This window comes from Podarcis vaucheri (genome assembly GCF_965113315.1).
Source record: "Podarcis vaucheri genome assembly, chromosome: 6".
Classification (NCBI taxonomy): domain Eukaryota; kingdom Metazoa; phylum Chordata; class Lepidosauria; order Squamata; family Lacertidae; genus Podarcis; species Podarcis vaucheri.
Window position 1 is genome coordinate 58,673,120 of NC_138764.1, and position 21,644 is coordinate 58,694,763.

At 41.9% G+C, this 21,644-nt stretch overlaps 1 protein-coding gene across 2 annotated transcripts in view; it reads left to right on the forward strand.

Annotated features, from left to right (window-relative positions):
• Positions 1-5,173: 5,173 nt before the first annotated feature.
• Positions 5,174-21,644, forward strand: part of SORT1 (sortilin 1) — a 55,913-nt gene continuing 39,442 nt past the window's right edge. For both annotated transcript variants that reach the window (XM_082227067.1, XM_082227068.1), the window contains exon 1: positions 5,174-5,417. In XM_082227067.1, coding sequence (XP_082083193.1) covers positions 5,235-5,417 — 183 coding nt within the window. In that variant the 5' untranslated portion in view covers positions 5,174-5,234. The remainder of the gene's footprint in view (positions 5,418-21,644) is intronic.

The following is a 21,644-nucleotide window of genomic DNA, read 5'->3' on the forward strand; positions in this document are numbered from 1 at the left end:
CTCCCTCGTGTGGGAACACATGTTCTTAATGAGTCAACAGAATTTAGCCTCTAGTGAATTGATCTAGTCTTGCACCTTGTATCTTCCTATGGGAGAGGATATGCTTCTATCCTAGATAAGAACTGAATTGTCAGACAAATAGGCCTGCCAATTTCATTTTTTAAAGTTTTTAATAAACTATCTAGTCTGACTTGCTTTTTAGATATTTGATACTGTGGCCAACTGGCTTTATTTTCACTTTAGAACAGGAGTGCGTGGTAACTTTGTGCCATGCCCTTGTTCATTTCTTTTTGTTGTTCTAATGCATATCAGCAAGGCTAGAGTAATCTAAGCTGCTGTGAGAACAAACAATGCAATATCAAACAGGTTGGGTAAAATGGGAAATTGTAGGATTACTCATTCAGGAAAGTTAAGAATTGTCTGTCCCATTTAACAGCTTGGCAGACAATATTTGCCTAGCAGTCATTGGTACTTACAAAAATATTTTGCCAGAAATGAGAGCTGTAATTGCATCCTGAACACAGTTTAGATTAACACAAAAATGATTGTGTGTGCCCTTAGTGGCTATACTTTGGCTGAGCAGAAGTTAATAGTCTTAATGAGCAATAAGCAGAAAAAGGACAGGCCTATGCTGGGCTAGGTAATGACCTGCATAGCAGGTGGCTAGTCTGTGCCTTCTGCTTATCTATAAGAATGGATACATCACAGGATAAGCTTGAATGGGTGCATTTTAAAGCCTATTTGGAATATAGAGCTGTTGTTTTTCATCTAGCGTTTGATCTGTGCAAAAAGGAAAACCTTCCCTGGCACTAAAGACAAAGGCTTTTTATATTCTGCTTTAGGCGCTGTTGCTGGTACCAGAGACCATGTGATCATACCATGATTTCTCTCAAATCAAAAAGCAAGACTTTGTTCTCATCAGTCTTTCTATGACCGGAAGTGATTCAATTTTTGCCTACTACAGTCAGATCTTGAAAAGTGTGTCTCCTTAGCCCATGAGAGACTCTGAAAGTAAATAATCTGTAATGTAGCTGTAGGTATGCCTGCCTGCACATTTCAAATGCAAACGAACATGGGCAAATAAGGTATGAGGAGGCTCACTAATTTTTGAAACAATTATTTTGTCCTTGGCCCAAGGTCAAATACTGGACTCTTTAACTGATCTAAATCACATTTTTTATGTGTACAAGATGCTGAACTTTTCCATGGTGCTTTATTTCCTCATTTTCCTGGGTCAGCTATTGGTTGCCTACAGGATAACATGTACTACTTCCATATCTGCAGGATCTGTTTCACTATATGCTCCAATACACATGGAACATGCTATTTTCTTGAGGGTTTATTGTACCTGCTTTCTGTTTTGACAATTTTTAGATATATCATATTAGGTGTCCATAGCTGATGCTGACCAAAGCAAAACACCTGTGCCAAATTGTGTTTTCTATAGTGTATAGTTTGATTTGGTTGCTTGTACAGATGCATTTGTTCTGTAGCCATAGGTTAAAGCAAATACATCAGTTCAGTTAGTGACATTATTGGATCATCAGCTGGTTTTTGCATCAGCTGTTGTCGAGAAGTACCAAAATACTTTGGATGTATTGAATATTATTAGAATATATACTGTACATATCCAATTTTTGTGCCCTTGTGCATCCATAAGTATTACAAGGTAACGTTGCCAAAATTGCACACTTTTAGTCTTTATGACCTTAGATGCTAAGGATCTGTGTTTCAAAGTGACTATCCTACAAAATATAAAGTATGAAAAGTGGCCATTCTAAATAGTGATCTGTGGATACAACCGGTCAACCCCAACTTGGTCCATTAAACTCTGTGGCTCACAATATATAGTAACTGGGATGCTCCATGTCTGGGTGCAACCAAGCAGTCTCTGAACTGTAATTTCATGCATTGTCATCTTTAGAAGGTTGACAGGTATTTTCAAAGATAATTGTAATCTTTGTTCTTCATTCTTTTTCAGCCTTGTTTTTCTGGTGATACTGTTACAGGAACATTTTAAAAGCCTTATTTTAAAATCCTCATTTTAAAAAATACATTTCCTGATTTCCTAACAGTTCTGGAATATTATTATTACTACTGCTGCTGCTGCTGCTGCTACATAGGTGGTATCTAGCTAAACAGTTCTGCTAGAGCAAGCACTTTTGGCTTCCTTCTCCCTCAGTGGCCCATAAATCTGTTCTAGGAGGTTGGGGGGGGGTGGACCCACAGGAGAAGTGCTAGTGGAACTGTTTAGTAGGATATTGCCCTATGTAATTAATATTTCCTTTGCAACTCAAGGTTCTCCAAGGTGACTTTACTTAATGCAATAGAGTGCAGTGGCATTGCAACTGTAGTTTTCCCTAACCTTTCCTCCCCCCCCCCCCAGACTGCCTCCACTGTTGAGTAAAGGCAGTTTGTTCCTGGTTGTGTGCTTCTTTCTCCATCCACTTCCCCACTCTAGGACTCCAGATGCAGCAGCTGTACTTACCTGGTACATTATATAATTGTGTATTTCTTTTCTGGGGCAAGTGATCAAAATCCTCAGAAGATTACCATCCTATAGCGTGGCCACTTGCAACCATGATAGGCTTGGAGATTTGGTGGCAAAGTTCTGAATTGTCCAAATTATTTGTCTCTAGCGTTGACATTCAGAATATACAACTGTTTTCTTTGGTTAATTTCCACTCTTTTTTGTCCATAATGCTATGTAATACTTTATGTGAAATAACTATACACTATTTCAGCAACTTGTGGTTCTTGCATGTAGGTTTCAACTCTTCCCCCTCTCCCATGAATTCATGTTGCAATGCTTCTGTTATGTGATGGTTTCCTGTTCATACTCTGAAGCCTTTACTTTCTAGCTATTTCTAGCTATAACACTTGTTAACCCATTGCTTGCTAGGAGGGCTGCAGTGTTCCTGGGTCTTCAGTTGTGTAAAAGAAAGGAGGGTCAAAGTAAAGTCTGTAGATGCTCCATCTGGCTATCCAACTACTTAGCAGCACTCTACTTCCATTCCTGCAAACAAGAGTAGACCTAGTAGATGAAGGTTCAATGAAGGCATCTCATGAAGTTTGTGCCTTGGTTTCCTCTGTGACTTGGATTAAGGATACCTTACTGTCCAGCCCATTAAAAATAGTATTCGGGAATGCAAGGATTTATCATTTCTGATAACTATCATTAAGTGCTCAGTTTCTAACATCTTCGTTTGTATGTAACCTTAAAACTTCATTTTGCCTTTAGTTTGAATTATATATGGTGATACATGATCCAGCCAAAATAAGCTTTGTTCAGTTTGAAGGAAGATTTAATTAAGTACGTACTTTTCCATTGTTATTAATGGAGGTGGAATGTACTTAACTGTGTTTAACTGAGTGAGGTGTGTTGGCAGTTTACCAATACCATTGTCCTAAAGATCAGGGTTTAATTATGTGGAGTCACTACTTACACTACATTTTGAACTTGGTTGCAGAAAATACATATATACTGCATCATCTGTGAAGGGCAGCTGTGTCATGAACCATTGCTTTTCTTTAAAGTACTCATAACTAGGTGCCTGCCTGCCCTGATACTTTTGTGGTGGCTATTTTGATGTATCTGCATTTTTGTTAGTAGGACACATTATACCTTCCTCTTCATAAGAAAAAAGCCTTCAGTACTGTGAGAGCAGTATAAGGAACATCATGTGCCTGTTTGTGTTGCTCGTTAGCAAAATGCCATAATTGCCGGCTCTATGGCAATGAGTGAAGAGAGAATAAATATTTAATGTATCCTTTGCTCTGTTCCAATACTAGGGCTTCACACATTTAGTCAAGCCATTTTTATCATTGAAAAAAGGAAAATGAGGGAGAAAGGGTGTTCAAAATGTTCTGTGTGTGCTTTTTTGACTCTGGGATTATGCTTTAACCGTACTGCTGAGACAATGAAGTAAAACAAGCATCATGGAGGAATAAAGAACTTGGATCCTGGATGCACCAAGATAGAATATACCAACTCTCGGAGCAGCAACCCATGTTAACCTACTGTGGAAAAAAATATACTCTAAAATGCTTGGGGAACTCTAAAAACTCTAAAGACACACTCTAAAAGCACAATCTATCCACTTCAGTCAATGGGATTTACTCCTCAGTAAATGGGTGAAGGTTTTAAGCCCATGTCTTGCAGTACTGTACATTTTAGGCATATTGGGAAGGATCTAAATACCATTTCTCTTGGTATGCTTTTGTTTTTCTTTGGAATATCCTTTAACACTAAATAGGGTGGAAGAGAAAGTCATTCAAAAATGACAAAATCTAAGTGACAGACCTGACCTTTTCTTTTTCTGTAATTTGACCCTTGCTTTTTCGCTTGCTGTTTTCACTTGAGTCTTCAACAGAAACCAAACGAGGACCCTGTGCTCGTTCAAAGCACATCTGAAAGAGAATGGCCATAAAAATTGCCTGACTCAGAGATCCAAACTGATAAGACTTTGTGCATATCTTTTAGGAAGGCTAGCAGGTGTCCAGAAGGCGAGGTGATTTAACTGCGGAAGAGGATTTCAAATCCAGAATGGCTCACAGCCTTGCTCCCCAATGAATCCTTCCCCAAAGGACTAGTTGCTTGCCCATATAAGTGGGCAAATGTAACAAATACCACTATGTGAAAATTAGAAGAAAAAAGTCTCCCTATCTTGGTCTTAATCTCCATCCCAAACGCTCCGAGCCACTCCAAGAATTCCTAGGACGAAAGCAGCATCGAATTTCCGCCAATTAAAAAAAAAGCCTTAGTTCCACCCTCTTCTAACCAATCGGAGCACAGCAGCGAGGAGGCTAAGATTACGCCTAGGAGCTGTAAGGGGAAACGCTGGTAGGCAGCTAGCCAATGGGCAAGGTGCTCTCCAAAGTGGGGTGATGATGCCCAGCTAGAGAATTAGGAGGAGGAGGCTTGTGTTAGGAGGTAGCCAATGGCCACAGGGGGGTGGGGGCAGGGTTGGCTGCTGCGCCGCAATTGGCAGCCCTGTAAACCACTTAGAAAATAGAGGCTGGGGTCGCTGCGCGAATGGCAGAGGAGCTGTCAGGAGAGGCTGTCTGCTGTATGAAAGGGAGATAAGAGTGCCACCTCCCGCAGCCAATGGCTTCGGCATACCTGAGCGGCGCAGCCCAATCGAGGCTTTGGTGGGCGGGGCGGCGGGGGTGAGCCGCCTCCGTGCTCTGAGGAGAGACTTCTGTGGTGGAGGTTGTTGTCGGCGGCGGCAGAGATGGAGCCGTCGGGCTGGATGCGCGCCGGGATCCTTCTGCTGTTGGCGGCCCCGCTCTACGGCCGCGAGCTTCGCTTCGGAGCGGGAGCGCCGCCGCGGGTCCGGCGGGCCGAATCCGAGGGAGTGTGTGGCCCGCGAGACGGCGGCTTTGATTTGGAGGTGCTGGGCAACAGCACCCACCAGGTGAGAAGAGAGGGGGGGGGAGCGGCGAAGGAGGCGAAGGCGGACGCGGCTGGGGGGGGGTCGCTCTGGCCGGTGAGGGGGGAGGCAGGTGAGGGACGCGGGCTGAAGCTTGACGCAGGTGCGGGGAGGGAGACGCACCTGAGGCAGCGTCAGCCTTGGCCTCGCCTCGGCGCCCCAGAACTCTCACAGTCGGCGCCTCTGAACATGTGCAGAGTGCGTTTCGCTGACAGCCACGTAAGATACGGCAGCAGTTTTTCAGGGTGGCACTGGGCTCCCAGGCCGGTTAACAACGTTGCTCAAAAGGAGGGTTGAGCCCAACCACCTCTCTCTGAGGAAGCAGGCAGCATTAAGAAGCTGGAGTGTGCCTGTTTGTGTTGGAGTGGTGTGATGCAGCTCATATGTGGAGAGGAGGAGAGAGAGAGAGCCACACCTGTAGAAGTGAGAGTGCAGAATGGCCAGGTAGTTGTGTAAGGACGAGAGGGACTGGTGCATAGGTATAGTGAAGCAGCACAGATGGAGAAAGGATGCAAAAGGAATGGGTGGACTCTCCACTTTCCCCAAATCAAATGAGCACCCTCAGGACTGCTTTGAGGCTTTAAAATGTGGCAGAAGCTGATCAATGGCCTCCTCTGCCTCATTTGGCTTGGTCCTGAGAGCATTTCCCCCCACATTTGTGGGACCTTCATAGCTGAGAATCATTGACATTCACAGACTAAAGGCCAGTTTACAACACTGCACACAGCCACTGCGTTTTGTGTTAAATGCTGTGTTCAGTATACGGGGCTGACATTCATGTGACCAGCTGCAGTTGCATGGCAGGAAGTTTCTAGAGTTTGACACCAACCCATTTCCCCAAAGCTCACTGCTATACACGTGAACAAGCCCTAAATTGGTGTGTTTAGATGGTGGAACTTTTTCTGAAGGGGTTCAACTTCAGTTGGCTCTGCAGCAAATATTCATTGGCCGCCCTGCAAAAATCTGCCTCTTGTTAGTTTTGTAGTCTGTTGCACAAGGATTCCCTTCAGAATAAACAAGTTCTGCTTGATAGTCTGCATTTAGTGACTACATAAATCAGGGAATACTGGTGCATAAACAGTTCACCTGAATCTACCACGTATGGACTTGGCACACAATTTAACTAGTATTTGCTGTGCTAACTTAAAAGCTGCTGAAATTGGATTTAGGGTTGACATGGCAAAAATCCCTTTGAATTGTTAGTTGAGCTTATGCTGAAACACTCATACAACTGCTTCACTGAGTGATGAGTATTACATAACTCTTGTTGTAGCAATTGGCTTGTGAATTGCCCCTGACTAGGAGGAAGAATGATGTAGGAGATGGATGTTAACCAAATAATATGGCTTTGTTGCCTGACTCCTAAGTATGAGTAATATGGCTGGGGTTGTTCCCTGTTATATCAACCTGCCCAAATTGGACTCTGTAATATCTGGATGGAACAGAAATGTGTGCTCCCTTGTCATGTGTCTCAAAAAGGGAGTATTACTGTACTTTACTAATCCCTACCAGCCAGCTGCTCTCAGAGAAAGTTTATTGATGGTATGAGTGGCAATTAACTCAAACCAATTTCCTCATTTTTAGCCAATCATTTCTTACTACAACAACTTAGAATCTTCAAGTTAACTTTACAGCCTTTTTGTTAAGAAAGAAAGAAGTTACTGGTTTTTCCTCCCCCTTGATCTCATTACTTTCTTAACTATGCATCACCATTTATTTTCCTTGGCTGACCACGCATTTCTTAAAACTGAATTCTGAAAAAAAACAAGTTTCTGCTTCCTTTCTCTTTTTCCTGCTTTACATTTTCTTCTGCTTGGTAGGTCTACTATTTCTTATATCCCTCAAGCTTGTAATTTTGATGTTGCATTGGAGTCTTAATTTCTCTCCCAGTACTCACTTAGCTGCTAAATTTCATGGGTTTTATCTTTGTTATATTTATAACATTCACAATTATCTCTGTCTTGATGCAACCAATAATTTTGTGTTCACTCTTGTTATCTCTTTAATAAGTTGCAACACCTTTTGCTTAGGCCTCTTCTCTCAAATCTTTCTTTTGTTAAACTCACAATAATTTTATTGTTGTTGTGACCATGTTACTCATTTTATCTCCATTAATTTTGCTTTTTCTCTCTACTGCCGTGTTTTTTTCACTTTTCTCTTGACTCTGTTAAACCAAAATTATATTCTGTTAAACCAAAATTATATCCTCCCAGTTCCATGCATTCTCATTTGCTGCTCCCTACCATTGGAACTTTTTTTTTTTAAAACTGGATGTTTGCCTAGCTCCTTCTGTTGGTGTGTTTAAAAACAAAATAAGTTGAGTATTTGCTGTGTCATTTAACTAATCATGCACATCTTTCTTTCCTCTCCATTCCCCTTGCCTTACTTAAATGGTAAGCCTCTTGTTGTATAAACACTAACTGATAAATAGTAGCACAATAGTAGATTACATGCTTTATAGCCTCTTGTTTTTGTGCCCCATAATGTGTTTTGGAGCCAATAAATTCATTGCTTTAACAGGGTTCTCAAAGGGGGTGGGATAAACTTTTTATAAAATGTGAGGAAGTTTTTCCTAGGGTTGAACCTAAATATTATGCTCCTGTAAATTAAACCAGTTAGATCTAGTCCTGCCGTCTGGGGAAGTAACAAACTCTTCCATGCCCTCTTCCATGTGACAGCCCTTCAGTGAGTCTGAAGGGTGCTGTCATGTCTTCTTTGTCTTCTCTTCTCTAAACTAAACATGCCTAGTTCCTTCGACTAGGGTTGCCATATTTAAAAAAGTAAAAACCAGGACACCCCCAAATTGTTGAGCTTGTTTTTAGGAAACCACCGAAATTGTGGTGTTTTTAGACAAATGCCAAATTGTGATCTGGGACATTTCGGAAATTCCCCCCCAGATGTCATTTCCAACTTTGAAATCCCAGAAATGTCTGGGAAAATCCGGTTGTAGGGCAGCCCTACTTCAACCTTAACTAACAGGACTTGTTTTCTTTATTCTGCTCACCATCTTTGTTTCCCTGTTCTGAGTCCATTTTAGTTTGTTTACATTCTTCCTGAGGGGTGTTGCCCACGTTGTGGTCTCAAATTTCAGCAGCACCCTGTGCAACACCAGGAATTGGTGCTCCCCAACCCCCGCCCTTTGCACTCCATTCTAAATCATAGTTGCAGCTTCCCCTGTGGCACCCCTGAAGCTCTATGCTCAGTGTGACTGAATTGGTCGTGTTCCCGTAAATCCGCCTCTGGTGTCCAGAACCATACATTGTGTTCAGAAGGAGGTCTGACTACCGCAGAATAAGGTGGAAGATTACAAAGTGCCAAACCCTCCCTCCCTTTCCACCCCACAATCTCCAGCAAACTTTTTTACTTCTCATGAAGCAAGTTTTAAGTCATTACATATGCCTTGAGTGTTCATCCCTCTTTCTTCAATTAACCTGCTTGGCTATAAACTGATGATTATGCTGATGATTGTGGTGAATTGTAATTCCTTCAGAGACTTTAATCTGGGTGGATCAGGAAGAACGCTCCAATCACAGAAAATAGGGAGAGTTTCATAAGCTCATCAGACAAGCAGGAGTTTTGTTGTAGTAATCTGCTGGGGGAGCTGGATAAGTTTTACCCCTCTTCTCATGTTCTGTTCCTGATCACAATGACAATGCACATTTCTTTCTCAGTGGATTTCTCATAGCTTAGCTTTTCAACTGAAATGTATTGCTCCTAAGAGGGGAAAGGGCCATATTTCCTTTCCCTGAGACATAGATAAAAGCTGCTATGCTGTTTATATACTGTAGTTCTAAATAATATTGCATGAATGAGCTAAAACTCTGGTAGAAGCAGTAAACTACTATATCACAGGGCAAATGTAATGATACCATGAAATAAAGATTAAGAGGATGCTGCTGGATTTGGTGAACCTGAAAATCTTATCTGCCCTGATCATTTCCTGTTAGCAATGTTTAAATCCCTGTTATAGTCTTCCCCATGTAGCAGTTTATGCTGTATTTCCCCTCAACATTTGATACTGTTTGTAAAATGAAGATAAAAAATGTGTCAATTCGAGAAGAAGAGTGCCCAACACCAAGTGTTCTCTGCTTTTCTAATATAATTGGGTGTTGTCATTTTGCTACTCCACCCTGCATCCCACCCCCACCTACCACACAGGACTGTCTTGCTTATGGTTTGTTATATTGCCATATTTGCATAGGTACATGTACAATTATCTTAACTCATCACAGGTCTGTCTAGTGCTACAGTTTGTCAGCATGAGAATCCTATAAGCAGGAAGACACTGATTAATTGAATGAATAAACAATTTAAACAACGCATAAACCCTAAAAGTACTGTTGATTATTTAAAACATAAAAGAAAATCTGATTATTCCAACTCAGCACCCATTTACCAAGTGGAACGAGAGGAATGCCAATATATAGTTACTTTATAGATTTTTATGGTTACTTGCATGCATTTTTATTTATTTTGCATTCATCATCTGGCCATTTTACAGAGCAAAATGTTTCTAAGGTATTTGAAAATCATACTAATGCACATTATCAGAGCATTAAGGTCTATCTAAAACAGCTGGTCTATATATAATCCAAAATTGTAGAAATAATGTTCAGTTTTTATCCAAGACACTTTCTGAGAGACACTATAGGTTCTCATTCTATGCATTCACAGCTGATTTGAAATAGGAAGAATTCAAAACAAACAAAACTTCTGTTTCATACTTCTTCATGGCCAAGGCACCAAGAAGCCCTCACTGTTTATTTCTCTTTTTAAATAGAATGGAGAAGACAAGGAAGTGGGAATGGTACAAGCAGATGCTTATTTGTGCTGCATTAGATCTTGCCTGCTGAGAATGCATTCAAAATGCATTCTTTACAATGAGCTGGCTGTTTGTTTCCTGAACCTGCCATATACACAGAAAGATCCCAGGATTTATTTATTTAAATATACTTCTTGCCCTCTTGGGTACTTAGGTTTAGGATAGTTTACATTCTAAAAATGTTTCTCAGTTGATACAAATTCTCCTGAAACCTCATGGTGCAATGTGAAATTCAGTAGCCAATAGTCGTTTTCACCTACTTCTGTTCCTTTCAGCCACTCTACCCCAAGATTAAACCTCCATTCTCCAGTTCTGTCTTCCCTAGCTCTCATATCTCTTGTGCCAAAATGTAACAAACAGGAATGAATTAAGCGTTCAATGTTAACTTAATGTCTTCTGTCTTCAGTAGAACTTTGCAAGGTGGAGACTAGTATTTGTTACCTAATGTACATCTACTTGAAATTCTTGAATGTTGATTAAACCAATCTTTTTGAGAATCTTAGCTGAAGAAATAAGTTATTCACTTCTAGTCCACAAAGCTTTTTTCCCTTTTAGTACAAGGCTTCTGGGAGGCTTGGTTCTATAATAAACAAGTGTCATAAGAATTTGGTGTCTCGGCACAAGAAATAATGTGTACTGTAATTGTTTTCTTTGGTGTCTGTTTTGTCATCACTGTGATAGAATAGATGGTGCCTGTTGGAGACTAGAGAGCCATTCTTGGCTCTGATACTTTCCTTTTGGGCTTTTGTACATTTAAAAGGAGTGAATTGCAAAAGCTGATTTCATCTTCAGCCCTCTGGCTCCAGTTTTGGATCAAGTGTATTCTTCATATCTCTGGGGACCTTCACTCATACAGGTGCATACAGTTGAAACTCTCATTACCATAAGAACTTTTACGTACAGGAGAGATTCCATTATACTCCTCCTTTAGTGGCTTTAGCGCATTTATGTGGAGTTTTGGTTTTTTGATCCCCCCCACCCCCAAAAGCCTCTATTGATTGGGATCCGATTTAGTGTTTTACGTCACTTACATTCATTCACCAAAATTCAAAAACAGTCTTATGAACTGGATAAATGGCTTTTCCAGTAGCCAAATATATTTGGACGGAAATATTTGACTAGGGGAAACATGCAAAAAAGTGCACTTAATGTAGCTTAAATGTTAAAGGTAAAGGGACCCCTGACCATTAGGTCCAGTCGTGACCGACTCTGGGGTTGTGGCACTCATCTCGCTTTATTGGCCGAGGTTACTTCTGGGTTTCAATGCTCATGCATGCGCAGAAGCACAAAATGATGTCACACGCATGCGCAGAAGCGCCAAATCGCATCACGCGTGTGTGCAGATGTAGCACTGCAGGTTGTGAACGTGCCTCCTGCACAGATCACGTTTGCAACCCGAGGTATGACTGTATTTGAAATACTTGTAAGATAAGACAAAGCAATTCAATAACATACTTTTACCTTGTTTAAATTTTGTTTTTCATAACAGTTTTGACTGCTTTCATTGAACATGTTATTATATTTATTTCCTTGGTATAAATGATCTAATTACATCTGTAAAAATCTACCTAGTTTGACTGGTATTGTATTAATTATTTTATGAAGCAATTGCATTTTTAAATAAAAAAATTATATTGAAAAAATGTAGCAGTGGAAAATTTTGTACCCTGCATCACTCATATGAAGCAGAGGACTTTATATAGCGTAGTGTCTGTCCAAGAAGAGTGTTGAGTGTGCCAAATGCTGCTGTTCCTTCAAAGATATCCTTTCCCAGGTCAATATTGTGATTATTCTTAAATCCTGTATTTCTACTTGGGTACAAACACATGCCTCTTTCTCAATAAAACTTCCTAGGTACTGACCTCCCCCGCCCCATTGCAACATGTATACATGCACAGTAAAAAAAAAAAAGTCCAACTAAAGGTTAGGCCACTCTAATACCTAATCCTGCAAATCTTTGATGGCTGGTCTTATACAATAGCTCTTACAATGTTCTGCTTTCTGAAAGTTAACTTGAGAAAAGTTGCTTATCACATATACAGTATAGAAGGTCCTGTGATGTTTAGAGCACATGTTTGGCGCAATAACTTAAGTCTAATTCTCACTGATATAATCTAGAATGAACCTTCTGGTATGCTTATCAGGAGAATCCCTGTTAATTCCCTTGTTGCAAGCAGCTCATTTTATTTTGCAATGTGGCGTGATTATTCAAATATGATTACAAGTCTCTACTCCTAATAATAATTTCACTTTGTTGTGAATGCTATATGTGAAGATTGCTTATAACCTCAAATGCTGACAGTGGGTGATATCCAACTAAGATGTACTCAGAGGAGCCCCATTAAAATCAAGAGTTGGGGCTTATCCACACTTACCTTTTGCCCTGTTCTTTCCAGGAAGGGGTCTGTGCTTAAATGCTCTTATGTCTAAGCATCCCCACCCGCTGGCGAGCTTTCCGTGCAAAAACCCGCTCTTTAAAGCTCAATCGGTGCAAGAATCAGTTCAGGTTTTCCGTGGATTAACATTTGCTCCAGTTGATCTTTAAAGAGTGAGTTTTCATGGGGAAAGCTCTAGAGCAAAAAAAGGGTGCTTGGACACAGAGCTTTAAATTGTGGACTGTGCCTGGAAAGAGCAGAGGGAAAGTAAGTGAGGATAAGCTGGCTATCACCCAGTGTATTGTATGGGGACATACAAAAGAATCAGCTTTGATCTGTGGTAGGGAGCCAATTCCTTCAACATAAAATGTTTCCATTGGCTATTTTGCTGTGTGTTAGTAAAACCGACTACAATTTCCTTTTTTACATAAGTGTTTTTCTGAATGATGTGAAGGATCCTTCAAGTGCATGTACTAAACTATTGTTAAGTCTTGTTGACAATAGTGGAGAAGGAATCAATTTTTCATGCTCATTCTTTGCTGGATTGGGATGTAGACATAATAGGGCGGTTCTATAGAAATACACCATTTTGTTACATAGTATGTGACCCTAAAGCTATTTTTAATAAAAGCCATAGTCAAACTTGAACAACTTACCTGTATTTTTAGATCCCTGATTAGTCATACCATACTATGAAGCTGAAGTTGATTTAATAACTGAACGGGAAAGTAGAGTATAGATTCTAGTGTAAGTTATACCAAAAGTTGTGCATTAATGTTTCCTATTTGTGTGACTTCACAGTGAACTAACCTCATGTTGCCACTTTAGTTGCCATTTTCAGTCATGTTGGGTTGCTGTTGTGCCCCATCTTGACTTTCTCTATATAACCTGTGCTTTTGTTTTTTTCATAATCCAGAAAGATGGTGGTATCTGGTCAGCATGTTCTCCACATAATTTTCTGTGGCTTTTTGTGTTAAAAAAAGAGTATTCTTTTTGTGGGGAAGGTATGAGTTTTGTTCCACTGCCACATATTGTTGTAAATGTGAAAAGATCAAAAGCAAAATTGGGATTGTAATGCATAACTAATGGCTCTTCCAGTGGAGTGGAATGGAAAAAGATATTGACAAAAGCCAGTTGACATCCCTTTTAACCTCTGAGAGCCCATCTATTATAGACAGGGTTGGCATGTCACAGTAAGTTGTGCTGTGGCTTCTTGAAATTACATGGACTCCTGGAGAGGAGCTCACAGCTGATTTGATTCTCCCTGCTCCTTTTTACTGCAGCTCTGCACTTAGCTAAAACTCAGTACATAACGCTAGGGTTTTGTTTTGTTTAGTCTTGGCATATTGCTAGAACTCTCTAGGTAACCATGAACTCTCACCAAGATTTGTTCTTTGCTTACTGTTTCACATGAAGCAGCCCATAACAAAGGAGCAGTAGTTGATCAACCTGCTTTTGCACACAGTCTCAACAAAATACTGCTTGATTTTTGCTATTTGCCTAGTATATCTTCACCAGATTCTGTAGAGAGAGGAACTCCATTTGCTTTTTTTTAAAAAATGAAGTGAGATGCAAAACTGTTGGTGATTTGTGTAGACCTGTCCTGAAATATTCCTTGCTTCGCCAGTGGCAAATGACATTTCACAAATGCAACTAGCAACACTTGCTGTATCATAGTATAGTGAACATCTGGTGCAGAGACAACTAATAAGAATTGAGTCCTAGCGTTGAAGCTTCCAGTTTTGGGAAATACCTACTTCAGTATAGAAAATGTTTTAGAACCTTGTAAGAACTACCGTTTATGGTCACTGATACAAAAGCTGCTTAGGACAGTGCTATGTGCCATGACTCCTGTGAAAAGTGCCAGTATTTCATGCAGCAAATGTAACCAGTGTGAAAGCAATACAGTGGACGCTCGGGTTGCAAACGTGATCCATGCGGGAAGCACGTTTGCAACCCCCTCAGCGTTCGCAACCCACAGCGTCATTTATGCGCATGCACGGGTTGCGATTCGGCACTTCTGCGCATGCGCAAAGCGTGATTTAGTGCTTCTGCGCATGCGCAAGCGCCGTAACCCAGAAGTAACCCATTCCGGTACTTCCGGGTTCGGCATGGTACGCAACCTGAAATCGCACAACCCGAAGCGCCTGTAACCCAAGGTATGACTGTGCATCCATAATGTACTCAGTGCAAAACATGCACTCTGTCAGTCACACATGTGCACATGCCTTGAAAGTCGGATTAAAACAGCCTTCCCAGGTGCATTTTGACCCCCATACTTAACAGCATGGGACATTTATACTGTCAGCTCACATAACATTTGTGTTGATGCTGCTGGCAAAAGTGTTTGGTTTTAAAACTGCATTATGTTAGAGTATCTAAAAGGAAATAACATTTCCCCTCCTATCCAACGGGTTGCATATATATATGCAGGGGCTTTCATTTTTTCCTGTAAAATAGAATTGCACCCATCATACTATGGACATTACTCTTGTTCATAGAAGAGAATAAGGAAATCATGTAGTTCATGCCATTCTGTGCATTACTGCATTAGATTCTAATGATTAGAGCAACATCCTTGTCCCATATTTGAAAAGCAAAACAATACATGGAAAACACAAGGAAATGAGAAGTAGTCCATATGGCAATGCGACATACCGGTATATCTAAGAGAGAGATACTTGGGAATGCTGTGTGCTTAAATATGTAAAGCAACCTTGGTTTTCCTAGAAATCGTTTTGCAATCATATCCAATCTAACCTTAGTTTCAAAACAATTGTAAGCCATGATGGCTTCACCTTTAATAAGATGGGCAGTGTCCATGGATTCTGGCTCAGTTTGTTGGACAGACCGGTTTTTCAGGGTTTGAAAGGTTTCTGGGAGTGCTGAACTTCCTTGCAATTAAATAGCTATCCAATGTGCTGTAGAAGAAACAGGGCAGCAGTGTATGTTACCAAACACTTGGAGAAACACATATTTGCCAAGATCATTATGGTAATATTGGGGGGTTCTTTTTCTCTCCCCACTCCACCCCCACCTCAGCCACCACGCTGGACTTACTTCTGGCCCTGGACTTGGATGTAGCACAGAAACCAAGAAGAAGCATTGGGTGGGGAAGGTTTAAGCATTTTCCTTGTTTCCATGTTAACATTACAAGGCAAATGCAGGGTTGGGGATTCCATTATTGCCTCTCAAGGTGTAGTTATGCTCACAGTTGGCTAAATGAAAAGATAGACTAGTTTTGTCTAAAATAATTTCATTTTCTTCAGCTGGTCTGGGGAAGAAACTATAGCTGAACATATCTTGGTCACTAAATATTTGCAGTAGAAGGAGAGAAGATGGTTCTTTGTGGTCTCTGTGGAGTCCCATGTATGGGTTCTGTGCTTATACCCAGCCAAAGTCTAGGACTTTCTAGAGCAGGGCTGGGAACTTGTGGCTGTTCAGATGTTGTTGGACTGGAACTCGTTCCTGACCGTTGGCTAGGTTGGCTGGGGCTAATGGGAGTTGGAGTCCAACATCATCTGGAGGGCTACAGGTTCCTCATCCTTGCTCTAGGGCTAGATGATTAATATTTTTGGTGGGAGGCCTGCACTCTGGGCATATTCTCAGGAGGACCATGACCCTTGCATTCCCATTCAATTCCTCCATGGCTGCAGCAGATTAAACTTTCTTTTTTTCCCCCAGGAGGAAAGTTAAAATCTAGATTCCTTTCTCTTTTCTCTTGTTCAGTCTACAATGAGTTTCATTTTGTTTCTTTTGGTGATTCCCTGTGCTTGTTTGTGTTTCCGTTAGTGTTGACAGGAGTCTTATGATACAGTGATCTCTCTCTCAATGAATATTTTATTGATAGAATGCTCTATTTGTAGCAGTAGTTCCTTCATTTGGACACTACTGCTGCCACCTTTGCATTAATGAGTGGCACATTGTGACACCTTCCCTCTTTGTCAAAAGTTCACAAGGCAGACACACAGACAGGTCCGTCTTGGCTTTCTATGACCTTCTGATGCCGATTCTTGTGATGAATTCTGAGGCTCAAGTTATCAGGGCTCCACTGTGACATAACTCTGCTGCATCTCAATCCTTTCACTCTTGCCACTGACAGCGGGTGGTGCTGTGGGTTAAACCATAGAGCCTAGGGCTTGCTGATCAGAAGGTTGGCGGTTCGAATCCCCATGACAGGGTGAGCTCCCGTTGCTCGGTTCCTGCTCCTGCCAACCTAGCAGTTCGAAAGCACGTCAAAGTGCAAGTAGATAAATAGGTACTGTTCCAGCGGGAAGGTAAACGGTGTTTCCCTGCGCTGCTCTGGTTCGCCAGAAGTGGCTTAGTCATGCTGGCCACATGACCCGGAAGCTGTATGCTGGCTCCCTTGGCCAATAAAGCGAGATGAGCGCCACAACCCCAGAGTTGTCCGCTTCTGGACCTAATGGTCAGGGGGTACCTTTACTTTTACTGAAAGCTGAATCTGCCTTGGTGGACTGTTGCAAGTGCTGTGGTGGTTTCCTCTAGTGAAATTAAGACACTGTCCATTGTGGCAGTTGGCATACCCTCTACAACAAGTGTGCCTCTGGTTAGTGCTGACTGGTTTGGTATCAACATTTCTCCCAAACCTTTTTGTGGAGACAGTTGCTTTGACTTGACTCATCAGGTGCATACCTTGGTAAAGATATCGGCCTAGGAATTCACCTTGGAGGAACTTTCCCCATTGCTGGACAAGTACATTGACACAAGTACATTGGAATGAATGGCCAATGATAAGTTGTCATATTTGTCACTGAAAGCATGAGTGAAAAATAAAAGAAGAAGAAGGGCAAGGGAAGTAGGGGATCATCTCAGCACCAGCATCTCTAGAGATGGTTTCTACTCAGTCTTCTGCTGTGTTCAGGCTATTACTATCTCAGATCTTAAAGAAGCTCCAGTACATGTCTCCACTGAGGGTGAAGTTCAGGATCAAACCCTTCCTGAATGGAGGATTCACTCACTTTGACAGTTCCTGGTTCTGTGATTACTACTCTCTGCAGCATAGCTGTTCCCACAGGGTTTTTGTCCTTCCCCCGACTGAGGAAGTTCTCACATGCTTCCTGGTCTTGCTTCTAGTACAGATTGCTGCCACTTTGACCCCTGGTTGTCCCTGGGATCCTATTGTCAGGAAACATTCTCATTATTCGTACTGCGATCTCTGTTGTCCTTCAGTACCATAGAAAATTTTTGGAGCGATAGTGTGTACTATGGATTATGAACTATGCCATTACGTGTCCACTTTTAACTGGGGACTACTTTCCACATTGATCACATGACCTTCAAAGTTACTCTCACCTCATTTGAGGCATTGGGAGTGATGCTGGCAAACATTTGATATGAAGGGTTTGGGCGAAAGAATCTGGTCAAGGATATCTTGCTGATCTATTCTAACACTATTGGCCTTTTAGAAGAAGGTTCTTTCCTATAGGAATAGGAACTTTACTAGTGATTTTAGCACTTTACTAGTGCTATCTGTATTACCAAACAATGTTCTTGCCTTCCTCCATGTTATGGATGGGAGTGGGACTAACTGTTGGGAGGTTGCAGGGCTGAAAATTTAATTGTAGGAGTTGAGCACTGGGGAACGTGGACACATCTAAAGAAGAAAAAAGGAATAAAAGTAAAACAGTTTAAATAACTGACCGGATAATAAAAATGTTCTGAGTAGATAAATATATTAGAAGCTGGTTTGTAGTGATGTTATAGGCACCATTTACTCCATCACTTTGCATTAGCATCTTTACCGCAACTCCAGCAACCCTAATCCCTCCCCGCTGCATGCAAGCAGTATAGGGTACTTTGTTTCAGTAGAGCTGAAGAGGAATTCCTCCACTAGTCCTTGCTAGACAAGTATTATCTTTGCTGGGTCTAAAACAGGCTCCATGATTTTACAATATGCTCTAGTGTCCCTGAAACATTGTGAAGCTGAGCTGCTAATGGCCCTGCTTTGTGAATGTTGTGGTGATTGGCAAAATAAAGTGCTAAGTTGTGATTTTCCTTTCTCACTGAATGTTAACTGAGTTATCAGCAGTATGTGTAAAGAATCCAAGACAACAATATTCTTTAAATCAGTGTTTCCCAACCGGTGTTCCGCGGCACACTAGTGTGCCGTGAGACGTTGGCTTGTGTGCCGTGGGAGGGAGGCGGGCGAGTCGGGCGGTGAGAGGCGGCGGCGAGGATCCGCGTCGAGCCGGGGGCGGCTCCACGGTGGTGGTGCCGAGATTTCTCTCTCCATTCTCCCCTCACACACACACACAGGAAATAACACAGGATCAGCTGACAGGACCCAGCCAATGGGGCGGCGGCGGGGCAGCGCGTGCAAAAGGGAGGAGCGCGAGACAGCGGACGAGGAGGAGGCCGGCATGTCCGGGCAGCAGCAGCAACAACAGCAGCAGCAACTCCCGGCGACGGCTCCTCAAGCCCCAGGCAACCCTACTCCCTCACCGGCCTCGGCTGCCGTCCTGCTCCACCCGCCGCCGCCTCCCCCGCCGCCACCGGCCACCTCGGCCCCGCCGCCACCCCCTCCTCCGCCCGCTATCGCCGCCACCACCACAACAGCCGCCGCCGCCTCAGCTGCCGCCGTCCCTCAGTCCCTCGCTCTGCTGCCTCCTCCCCCCCCCACCCCCAAAGCTTGGAGGTTCCCCGGCAAGGGGGAGGGAAAAAATTGAAAACTTTCACTTTCGTGCGTCCCTCCCGGCGTGATGCTGCGCGCTGACGTCACGGGGCTGCAATGGTGGTGTGCCGCGAGATTTTTTTCATCAAACAAGTGTGCCTTTGCCCAAAAAAGGTTGGGAAACACTGCTTTAAATGTTTGTTTTGTTGTAGATCTTTCATTCTGTAGCTACTCTTCTAAAGATATTACACTGAATGTCTTCCCCTATGCAGTGCTGGATGGTAGGTTGGAGGAGTTCCCTACCAGGACAGACTTTGCTCGTGTGCTCAAGACATCGATTCCATAGATCATATTTTGTTACATTGTGCAAATTATGAGCAGGCCAGAGCTGAACTGATACTACCCTTGCTGGTGCCTTTCCCGGGAAAGTCAGAGGCTCACTATGTCAGGTTCCTACTGGAAGACCGGACAAAAGCTAGAACGTTGGCAGTGGCAAAGTTTTTATCGGTGGTTGCAAGAACAAACGAGCCCTATATTCCAAACAAAGTGCTTGATTAACCTGGAGGTAGGCTGTATGAACTCTGTATTAATTTGTAATGTTTTGTTGGGTCTCTGGACCGTAATAAAGATTGATGATGAAGATATTACTATTTTAATTTGGACATATTTCACAACATTTATATACTGTTTGAATGTAAACCTCAAATGGTTTACATATAAACTTGCTGGGCTTTCTTGTATAGGTAATCCTTCACTGTGGTTGCAGTGATCTGGATGCAGTATTTATGTCTCTCAGCACCTATAATGTACCTTTTAGTGCAGTATCTGATTTGAATTAGTATTCAAACTTGTTAATAATGCAAGACTTCTGTTCTAATTTTTGGTTCCGTTGTTTTCGCTTGTGAATTACCACTTGATCATTGATCTTCATGTGGAAATGTGAGGAACTGAGACATTAGTCCTGCCTACAGTGGGAGAGAAATGAATCTTTCATAATTATGGAGCACAGTAGCATTACTGCTGTCACTCGACTGTTCAGCACACTATCTGTTCTTGTAAGTACCACAGTGGGTGATGTGATTAAAATACAGCTTAATTCCCAGAGTATATAACCTCATAAATTAGTGTTGCTAAGGAGGGGCAATAATATTATAAAACCAGATGAGAGTATTGGCTTTATGCAATGGAATTAAAACAATTTCCCCACTGTATTCGTAGTTGCTGTTGTTATTTATTGAGTTTATATACTGCCCGATACCTGGAGGTCTCAGGGTGGTTTATTATTGAGAAGTAGGAGGCAGAATTAGCATAAGAGCAACAAAGCAAAGTTTTACTTAAATTCAATTTAATTTGAGATGTTCTAGTTCTGTCTTTTTTAAAACTTAAATATGTTAAACTTGGTAATAAGACCATTTTCCCCACACTTCCACAACCTGGCAAATTAGCACTGAGCAAGTCATTAATAGCTTTTAGATAAGGATTAGACAAGATCATGGCCAACCAGATACCTGTGAGGAAACCCAGAAAACTCTCCTACTAGATGCAGAGGTTTAGCATGCTCCATTGCTGATAAAGATTCAGATCCTGGATATGTGACTATTAGGTGCAAACATGGGGTTGTTAATAAATAGTTATCCTTTATTAGGCATAGCAAACCACACATTATCAAACAGACACCGTATACAAATTGTGCAAAATACGAGCTCAACATAACAAGGTTTGTCCCGGTCAATCTTTAACTCCTGATAAAATCAATTTGCATAAATAATACAGTACAGCACTACCTGCCCTACTTTAAAGACATCTCCGCTCCTTAGGAATGTTGAGCAAAGAGCAACGATAAACACAACCCCAATTAACTCCATAGTAGAGGAAATTGAAGAAATAACAAACAGTATTCAAGATTTGATGCGTGACCTGAACAAGCCTAGGGCAAACCCTCATGAACCTGCTAACGTGGGCAACAGGAATACGAACAATGATAGGTCTGGGAAAGAGGAGTTACTGGCCTTTCTACAGGAGGAATCCCCGGTAAGAGACTCACCCAACCAAGAAAGGTGTTTGCAGACCAAGGGACTGGATCCAACTATACGCCGAATCAATATATATGATACTATAGATAATCCATCTACACCTCTAACCATAGAACAGACTTTGCCCACAGTTATGGAGGAGGAGCAAGCATGATCAGAAACTACACAAATGTAGTTTGAACTCAATCAGAAGATGCACATTGGGAAGCTGGTCACTCCGAGCGCTGAGCTGCGATTGCCCCCAGACGAGGACCAACCAGAAACCTTCCCGATAGATAACATGGGGTTGTTTCAATACCTCATTTTCAAGTGATGGCATCCAGCATAGTTCCCCTGATCTAATTACTCTTT